The following is a 9,710-nucleotide window of genomic DNA, read 5'->3' as shown; positions in this document are numbered from 1 at the left end:
GAGTCGGGAGAATGAGTTCCTAGTTCCTCCAGGGAGGGGTCAGGAGCGGTCTGGCGGGCCGAAGTCAGACGCCAGAGGGCCGGGCTCGCCGCCCGGGTTTCCCCACGGCTGCTGGTTGGCCCCCCCGCCGGTTCTCGTCACAATCACTTCCTGGTCAGGCCGCAGGGGCCCTTGCCGCTGCTACTTCCCAGGGACTACGCGTCCCGTGCGGCTGTGCGGCAGCGGAAGCGGAAGCGAGTACGGAGGTACCAGCTGGTCTCCGTAGGGGGGTAGGGGGCTCCATGAATGGAAGCGGCGGCGGCGGCGGGAGCGGCCTGAGTTGGGTGCCGGGGCCAGGGCCGGGGGCTGCCCAGGACCCGCGCCGCTGCATGGGGGTGGCCCGCGGGCCCTGAGAGGAAGGGCGGACGGGCGAGCCGAGTTGGGAGGGGCGGGGCCGGGCGGCCGCAGGCCGGAGTCGCGTCGGGCTGGAGCCGGTCACGATGCCCCGAAGGAAGCAAAGCCACCCGCAGCCTGTGAAATGCGAGGGGGTCAAAGGTCAGGGGTCAGGGGCCTTGATGGGGGAGGAGCGGGGGTGGGGTCAGTGGAGTGGGTTCAGGTCGGGGTGGAGAGGGACTCTTGAGGGATGGGGTGGGCCATCTGGACTCCTAGCTTACCACCGAGGTACTAAGGGAACCCGAAAGGGTCACCGAGTACGGGAAGTGTGGTCCACGAGGCCTGGCTCCTGAGGGAAAATCCACAACCCCCCTCCCCTCTTCAGTGGATACTGAAGATTCCCTCGACGAAGGACCTGGGGCCCTGGTATTGGAGAGTGATTTACTACTAGGCCAGGATCTGGAGTTTGAGGAGGAAGAGGAAGAGGAGGAAGGTGACGGCAACAGTGACCAGCTCATGGGCTTCGAGAGAGACTCTGAAGGTGGGTTTGGGGAACTTGGTTAAGAATTTGTGACCACTGGTGACCTCGGCCCCTCAAGAGGCAGGTTAGGCTTTAGTGTCAGTGAGCAAAACACCATTTCCTGTCGCAACTTAGGGCTGGTTTAGTTTACATTTGTGCTAGATTACTTTATTTGTTTAATGGTCCAATCAGTTCCATCATTTTGCTGAAGTGAAGTTCTGGGGCATGGTCAAAGGTGGTGTGAATAGGAAGGAGTGTGGGTGAATCACATGGAGCAACTGGTTAAATGTAAATACCCTTGTCACCCTCCCCAACCCATTCCTTGTGTGTTTACTTTTAAGAGGTTTAGGGAAGCAGCCTGTCAGTAAATCATTCAAGTCAGTACTTTAAACTTCTTTTTACCTGAAGCATAAGCTCTTTTGTATTGAGAGGTTTGGGTTTGTCTTTATATATCCTTCCACATTGCTCTTCCCTGTGATCTCAGCATCACCCTACCCTAATTTGCTGCCGTACCCACTCACTTAAGCCACTTATGAAGGATTTTTTTTAAGTCATTGAGGGAATCATGTAAACATGAATCTGTCCTTTAGACATGTAAGTAGTATTACATGCATTATTCTCATTTGTTTCCACTTCCCTCCAAATTTTGCCTCAGAGATAGGTTTTACTTTATAACCAGCTCCATACTAAAAGGGGCAATACTAATATAGAGCTTAGAAAAAGTTCTCAGGCCTCCTCTGCCTTTTGTATTTTTACTTTCTTATCCCAAGAATTATGTTATTGATTCATTTCAGTTTGTGGTCCACCATGAGCCCTTGATCCTTTTCCATTCAGCAAAACTAGATACAGCTCAATTCTACCATCACTAGGACAGTGCAGGCTTAGAGGTAGACAGTTCATGTTCAGTTTTCTAGAATCACTGGAGGGGAACACCTTGATCCCTAGGAGGGAACTAAAGGGATCATCAAAGCTAAGAAAGAGAACAGTATTGGACCAAAGGCTTTCATAAAGAAAAAAAAAGAGAACAGTAGGGCCAAGCAAGTGGGGAGATCATAAGTGAAAAGGGGAGATTAAAGCCTGATCCTACCCCATGCTGATGTCTTTTATCATGTTTGTCTCTGCAGGAGACTCTCTGGGGACCAGGCCTGGGCTTCCCTATGGGCTGAGCGACGACGAGTCTGGGGGCGGCCGGGCACTAAGTGCTGAGAGTGAAGTTGAGGAGCCAGCCAGGGGTCCAGGGGAGGCCAGGGGTGAGAGGCCAGGCCCAGCCTGCCAGCTGTGTGGGGGGCTGACAGGTGAGGGGCCGTGTTGTGGGGCAGGAGGGCCGGGTGGGGGGCCCCCGCTGCCCCCACGGCTACTGTACTCATGCCGCCTCTGCACCTTCGTGTCCCACTACTCGAGCCACCTGAAGCGGCACATGCAGACACACAGCGGGGAGAAGCCGTTCCGCTGTGGCCGCTGCCCCTACGCCTCAGCCCAGCTCGTCAACCTGACACGACATACCCGCACCCACACTGGCGAGAAGCCCTACCGCTGTCCCCACTGCCCCTTTGCCTGCAGCAGCCTGGGCAACCTGAGGCGGCATCAGCGTACCCACGCAGGGCCCCCCACTCCTCCCTGCCCGACCTGTGGCTTCCGCTGCTGTGCTCCACGACCAACCCGGCCTCCCAGTCCCCCAGAGCAGGAGGGGGCAGTGCCTCGGCGACCTGAAGGTAAAAGGCTAGTAACCAAAGATCCTGGGAGATGGGTGGGTGGCTCTAGGATAATTGGATTCATAATCCAGGTCTCCTTTTCCCCACAGATGCTCTGCTCCTTCCAGATTTGAGCCTTCACGTGCCACCAGGTGGTACCAGTTTCCTGCCAGACTGTGGACAGCTGCGGGGTGAAGGGGAGGGCCTTTGTGGAACTGGATCAGAACCACTGCCAGAGCTGCTGTTCCCTTGGACCTGCCGGGGCTGTGGACAAGAGCTGGAGGAGGGTGAGGGTAGTCGGCTGGGAGCTGCCATGTGTGGGCGCTGCATGCGAGGAGAGGCTGGAGGGGGTGCCAGTGGGGGACCCCAGGGCCCCAGTGACAAAGGCTTTGCCTGTAGCCTCTGCCCCTTTGCCACTCACTATCCTAACCACCTGGCCCGGCACATGAAGACACATAGTGGTGAGAAGCCCTTCCGCTGCGCTCGCTGTCCTTACGCTTCTGCTCATCTGGATAACCTGAAACGGCACCAGCGTGTCCACACAGGAGAGAAGCCCTACAAGTGCCCCCTCTGCCCCTATGCCTGTGGCAACCTGGCCAACCTCAAGCGTCATGGTCGCATCCACTCTGGTGACAAACCTTTTCGGTGTAGTCTTTGCAACTACAGCTGCAACCAGAGCATGAACCTCAAACGCCACATGCTGCGGCACACAGGCGAGAAGCCCTTCCGCTGTGCCACTTGCGCCTATACCACAGGCCACTGGGACAACTACAAGCGCCACCAGAAGGTGCATGGTCATGGTGGGGCAGGAGGGCCTGGCCTCTCTGCCTCTGAGGGCTGGGTCCCACCTCATAGCCCACCTTCTGTTTTGAGCTCTCGGGGTCCACCAGCCCTGGGCACTGCTGGTAACCGGGCTCTCCATACAGACTCACCCTGAACTAGGTCCTTCTTCCCCATGTTTTATACAGACGGACCAGAAGCCACCTTCTCCTTTGTCCCCCGCTGGCCAGGGGCTCCACACAGACTAACCTAGGCGCTCTAAAAACCAGCCGAACCCTACGGGCACGGGGCCCATATGGACCAAGGGGCCTTGCCTTGACTGATGCACTTCATGAGCTCAGTGACAAGGGCCCTGTATTTGCCTCCATTGCTCCCAGGGGCTGTGGATGAACTGGCTGGGGGACTAACCAGCCTCCCACCTGTTTATTTAACTTATTTCAGTGCTTTATAATAAAGGAAACACTAACAAAGCCATGTCTATGCTGAATTGGCAATGGCAAGCACAGTTTGGCCTTACCCTTAGCATAGAAATCCATGCTGTGATGGGGAGGCAGGGGCAGTGAGAGGGAAACAGAGGTAGGCAGCAATCAGGCTGAGTTTAATGACGGGGGAGCTGGGCCAGACCATACACAGACCTCTGCCCATCCCCTTGGCCCTTGGCCCATGGCCCCAAAAAGCTAGAAGCAGCCCGGGGGAGCTGTGTTCTTCCCCCAAGGCAGGTAGCCATAGTCCCTTGGACTTTGTGCAAAATACTAAATGCTAATTTGGCATTGAGGGCCAGCTCTGAAAAGAGAGGGAGCAATCCTTTGTGCAGCCAGCCCAGGGGGGAAGGGAAGGTGTGTTAGAAGGCCCCTGGCCAAAAGGAGCAAAAGGGAAGGTAGGAAGGAGGAAGGAAAAGACCCCCTAGCTTGGGGGACACAGGCACAGGGCAAGTTTCTGTAAATTCCTCTGGGGTAGAGGGCAGACATCCAAGCAGTGGAGATTATAGATCCTCATCTCCAATGCCCTCAAAGGCGAAATTGCCGTGGACATCACTGGCACTGGCATCTGTGCTGGGACTGCCAATTCCCCGCAAACTCACAGCACTCAGCTTACTCTGTAACAAAGGCAGGGTGGGGGTCAGAGGGCTTGAGTCTGTGAGATCCCCTGTAAATACCAACCTCGCCAACCCTGTAACTCACTGAGAGTTTGACCACAGACTCCCGGCTGGCATCAGGTGACTCCTGGGGAAGAAGAGGCAGAGGTGTCAGAGACTCACTGGGGGAGGTGAGGCAAGGTTGGGAGCCAGGGTCCTGACCAGGAGGCAATACTTACAAGCAATGGTGGGGACTTCACTGCTTGCTGGCTGTCTGAGCGTCTCAGGGTGCCTCCTACCCGCCGGCGCAGCATCTACAGACAGACACAAAGTGCTGGTGAGGGCAGGATCACTTCCTCTTCCTCTCAAGAGAAACTTCACACCTAGGACAAAAGGCAGGGGGAGCACGACCGCTCAGCTGCTTAGCCCACACTGCTGCCTACCTTCCTGATACTGCCGCCAGATTTCTTTACCATCAGTTCATCTACCATGGACTGTAAGCAGATGCTCATCATGATGGCCTGAGGGCAAGAAGAGTGCTCAGCCTGACCAGAGTGGTAATCCTGAGCCCAACACCACAAAGACAAGGGCTCCCACTCACATGGAGTCCTGGAAGCCCTAGACTTGGGTATCTAAGGGGCTCCAGAGGAGGCCTGAGGGTGGGCTCACACCTGGGGGCTGGTGATGGTGACCCACTGTAGCCGGTCCTTGCTCATGAGGTATTCAAAAGCTAGTTCCAGGCGCACCTCACCCCGGCCCCGGCCTGGGCTGCTCGTGCCTCCACTGGGCAATGGCACCTGGAAGAGAAGAGGAATTAGGCTGAGTTCATGCTGACTAGCCTGCCTCTCTTCCTGATCACTGCCGCCCATTCCTGAAGCTCAAGGCTTGCCAAACCACCATCCTAGAAGGCCTCCCCTTCCTTCCCTGACTCACAGAGGAAGTAACCCGCCAGCATCGCATGCGGGTGACCCGGAAGGAACCTTCACGGAGTTGTTGGCCAGGCAGGCGGAGCTGGAGGCTGAGCTCACTGTTGCCTGCACTCACTACCACAGGACAGTCTTTCTCTGGGAAGTCAGCCACACAGGCATCAAAGCGCAGGTAGCCGTAGTGCCGCAGCGTCTGGGCCAGCCGCAGAAACTGAAAAATGGTCATCACATAGGGTGGGTTAGGAGGGGGAACAGGGCAGCTCAGAAAAAGCAGCCCCTTGGAGGGAGACAGGAGAGGCATGGCTTACCTCCTTCTTGGAGACCTTCTCTTGCAGAGATTTGAGTTGCCGATGTTGCTCCTTGGTGACCAGGATCCATCCACGCTCAATATCTGACACAGTCTACAGTGGAGACAAAGGGTGAGGTATAGGGGCTCCCAGTCAGCAGTCCAGGGAAGGTGTCCACAGTTACCTCCATACAGTCTATCCCCTAGCCCCACAACTGAGCGACCTCTTTGCAGTGAGTCTTGATCTTATAAGCTTTATAAAGTATGACAGCAGAGGTTGTGCCAGGAGCCCTGATAGTATTCTAGGAACTTCCCCATGAACTGGAAACAGAGACATGAAAGAAGTTTTCTTGGGAGAATGGGACACCAGAGTCACTTCCCGGGAAAGGGTTCTGAGGCAGCTCCAAGCTCACCTGAGCATAAAGCAGGTTCAGGCCAACCCGGTTCTCCATGACATCGTCATCATAGGCAGAGTCCCAATAACTGTGAGGCCAAGGGGTGGAAAGGGGTAATGGGGCTAAGCTGGGGTAAGGCAAGAGGTAGAATGGAAAATGGGCAAAATAGGAACAATCTAAAACTATTTGGGGCTAATGGTGGCATAGTGGGAAGAAGCTGAGGAAGCCTGGTAGAAACACCCAGCACTATACCCCCTTGTCCAGATTATTCTGTCTCTGTAAGTGGCCCAATAATCCAATCCAGCACCTTCCCCCTCCTCCAGGCCCAACCCTGACCTCTTCCTTAGCACAATTTTGTACTCTTGACTCCGAAGACTGGTAACAGACACATAAGGCAGCTCAAACTCTTGCAACTTCCGTACAACTATGGGTTAAAAAAAAAAGGGGGAAATCAAGAAAGAAGCACCTTGAGGAAATGACCCATTTTGAGGGCAGTGGCAAGGCAAACTCACTACTGCAAGCACAATGAGGTAGTAAAGTACAGAGAAACTCACAAGAAAAGGCTCCATCATCTTTTTCTCGAACTAGGAAGAGACTAAAATATCCAATCAAGTCATCTGGAAGATCCAGCTTTGCAGCCACAGCCTGGGGGTAGGGACAGGAAGTATAGCTCATCATACTAGCTGCTTCCAATTATTCCCTAACCCAGGACCCTGAGATGCAGGGGGAGGATGGGCAGTGCCAAATGAGCACCTCACCTCCAGGACATCCTCAGTCTGGTCTGAAGTTAGCACGTTGACCAGAACTTTCTGCCCGTTGCTGAGCAGCACTTCCAAGGAGACCTCCTCCGTGGGGACCTGTTGTGTCTCCTGTTGTGAGCACATGGGGATGGGAGGCACTGCCTTTGTGACACCTGACCCATCCCCAACTCTATTTCTAGGTCCCTGTAGTGTCTTCTCAGTTGGCTAAATACAGGCTGGATTTCCTTGGTACAGCAGAAGTTCCATTCCATAAAAAAAAGTGCCAGGATGACTCCACTGTAGCCACATCATTGAAATGACATGGTCTTCCAGCAAGCTCCTTCCCTTAAATCCTGGTCCCACCCAAAGCCTTACCTGTTGTGCCCGACGCAGGAAACTATTGAAGGTCTCACTGCTCCCAAGCAATGGGTCTTGCCGAACTGTGGAGACAAGAGAACGATGTTACACAAACTTAGGGCTCACTCTTGTCTCCCCCATCCTCTTCTTAGTAGGTCCCCCCAACCCCATTTCCTGGGCTGATGATGGCCTGCCACATCCCCCAGCTGGCCTCACCTCACTCACTGTTTGCATAAATTCTTCACCTGCCCCACCCTTGGTTGCCATCTAGGTGAGTCCAGTCTATAGAACTAGGGAAATAACAATGATGTTAATCTAAAGCACATCAGATACAAATTAAGTTCTCCCTACTGATCTAAATTGCTTTAAGACTATTTAGTGTTATACTAGTATTTCTCACAGATGTTAGTGCCCAAATTGCTTTGCTAGTATACAGTTACATATCCTTGTAGGCTATTTACTTTGCTAATTAAATAACAAATTAAATGAGAGACTTACCAGATCCAGAAATTAATTAGGACCTTCTACAGAAACAGTTGTTTTTAAGTCTCTCCCCACCGTCCTCAACAAGGCCTAAAGTTTCCTCCAACCACTCACCAGCTTGCATGTACTTCTCTAACTGCTCCCTCCTCTGTTCTACCTCAGCAGGTGTCAGAGAGAAAAGCTTCTTTGGGGGGAATGCAGGAAGCACATTGGCCCCATACTCCTTCCGAAGCTATTTAGAGAAAGAGATACAACCCTTCACATAAACATAGAAAATGAAATGAGACAACCTAGATTCATCATGTTCTCTTGGAACCCCTTCCCCTTCCCTCAGTCGCTGATCCCCTATCTACCCTGGTCATCTGGGAAACAATTCCTTTAGCAGAGGTAGCATCTCAGAGGAGCTGTCCTAGATATAAGTTCTTTTCTATCTTACTATGTACAAGTCAGGCCCTCCATAGTGTGGGGAGGGTTTGTATGGGGCCAGGAACTACAGGAAGCCCCTTGATTACATAGCAAGGGTGTTCATTGAACCCTCAGAGGAAGCAAAGGGACTTATAATGTGCACAAATAATCAAGTAATAACTAAGTATGTTCACAGAGTGTCTTAGGACTTAAAGGGACTTTGCAGATCAAGGAATCATTTTTCAGGTGTAGAAACCGAGGCCCAAAGAAATTAGGTAACTTGCTCAGGATTGCAAAACTAATTCTCAGTAGAACCAGGACTTTCAACTATGTTAAATACAACTCACAATCTGGTGAGGAAGACAAATAAAACTGCATCATAAATAGATAATGATAACTGGAACAGCTACATACACTGAAATAAGTCAGAACAGAACAGACAATGAAATTGGCGAATGGTTTGTAAAAACGGAAAAGAATTTCAAGTTGTAGCTCAGATGACGGAAGGAATGTGCTAAGGTAGCAGAGGGGGTTTGGTTTTTCTATGCAGGGACAAAGTCTGAAGAGCAGTAATATGGGACAGAAGCTGGAAGGAGGATGTGAGTATAGGAAGGAACAGTTACTGCATGGACGTTAAGCTTAGGGAATTCGGGGAAATGTCTGACAATAAGATAAAGCAGAACCTTCCCCAGTGGCAGTGATTAAACAGGAACTACAGCCTACGGGAATGCGAAAAGGGGGCAAATGAAGAAACTGATGCCCAGGTGTAGGAAAGGGCTTGGAACTGCGTCAAGGCAGGGGTTCTAGTCCCACCTGCTCGTGCAGTCCCAGGAGCTGGCTGTAGCGCACCCGACAGTGCAGGACTCCATTCACGTGAATGTTATAGGCCTGAGAACACAAAAACAGGCAAACACTTTAGGATCGCCGTCTGGGCTACCTCCTTAGGAACCCTAGCCGGAAGTTGGAAACTCCGTCTGAGTAACGCGGAGATCTCCCGAGGGTTAGTTTGCCTGTTTTCCCAAAGGCCACGTCCCAAAGCAGACGTGCCAGTCCAGGGGAAATTCGGACGCTTGTGTCGCAGTCTTTCTCCCCAAGAGGGCAATGACGCCCACCACAGCAGCCGCGGCCTAGCCGAGGGAAGCGACCCAGGTGAACAAAGGACCTACAGGAGCTGGGGCGACCTCAATACGAATTTGAGGCATTAGATAAGCTCCTAGAGAGGCCGTCGGGAGTCGGCGGCCCAGGACCAGGCCCAAAGGGTGGCGGTCAGGCCTCGGAGGCCTCTACGAGAGGGCTCGGGCCCGTTGTCCCCGCCCCTGCCAGACCCGGCTCCGGCCGCTCCTCACCACGTAGGCGGAGCCGCCGCTGTCCCCGCTGCGGGATTCGGTCTCAGGAATGGAAAAGTGCATGTTCCCTACGGCAGGGCCCGGCCGGGCTCCGGGCTGTGAGGGCCGCAGCGGCTCTGCACGCTCGCTCCTCTGCTCAGTGAGTCCCCGCAGCCTCACTCGCCATTTTGGGGGGCCTGAGATTGGCGGTGGGTAGGCGGTACGACGTCGGCTCTGGAGCGCAGCGACCCTGGCATGCTGGGAACTGTAGTCTAAGGGGCAGGAGAGCCTGTAGGGACCGGGAGCCCAAAGTGGAATTGGTCCGCATCACGACCCGTAGTCCGGGGCGGGCCTC

The 9,710-nt window shown here is 53.7% G+C and overlaps 2 protein-coding genes across 4 annotated transcripts; one reads left to right on the top strand and one right to left on the bottom strand.

The window, feature by feature from the left end:
• Nucleotides 1-163: 163 nt before the first annotated feature.
• ZNF513 (zinc finger protein 513) lies at nt 164-6,469 on the top strand. 3 transcript variants are annotated; one of them, XM_012788276.2, is made up of 5 exons: nt 252-534; nt 758-913; nt 2,017-2,604; nt 2,694-3,370; nt 3,552-6,469. In XM_012788276.2, exons 1-5 carry the CDS (start codon nt 480-482, stop codon nt 3,609-3,611), a joined length of 1,536 nt encoding a protein of 511 aa, XP_012643730.1. In that variant the 5' UTR covers nt 252-479; the 3' UTR covers nt 3,612-6,469. The 3 variants fall into 3 exon arrangements, with proteins under 3 accessions (XP_012643731.1, XP_012643730.1, XP_012643729.1); XM_012788277.3 differs by lacking the exon at nt 252-534 and adding an exon at nt 164-245 and having other exon boundaries at nt 2,694-6,469; XM_012788275.2 differs by having other exon boundaries at nt 2,694-6,469.
• On the bottom strand, nt 3,941-9,624 carry SNX17 (sorting nexin 17). Its single transcript, XM_012788279.2, has 15 exons — nt 9,377-9,624; nt 8,844-8,918; nt 7,740-7,857; nt 7,161-7,225; nt 6,804-6,914; nt 6,600-6,690; nt 6,382-6,469; nt 6,064-6,133; nt 5,673-5,765; nt 5,372-5,575; nt 5,110-5,235; nt 4,882-4,959; nt 4,678-4,752; nt 4,545-4,586; nt 3,941-4,459 (listed from the first exon to the last, which is right to left on the bottom strand). Exons 1-15 carry the CDS (start codon nt 9,437-9,439, stop codon nt 4,346-4,348), a joined length of 1,413 nt encoding a protein of 470 aa, XP_012643733.1. The 5' UTR covers nt 9,440-9,624; the 3' UTR covers nt 3,941-4,345.
• Nucleotides 9,625-9,710: the final 86 nt, after the last annotated feature.

Source organism: Microcebus murinus, chromosome 3 (assembly GCF_040939455.1).
Source record: "Microcebus murinus isolate Inina chromosome 3, M.murinus_Inina_mat1.0, whole genome shotgun sequence".
Taxonomy (NCBI): domain Eukaryota; kingdom Metazoa; phylum Chordata; class Mammalia; order Primates; family Cheirogaleidae; genus Microcebus; species Microcebus murinus.
This window is presented reverse-complemented; position numbering and strand designations above follow the sequence as displayed.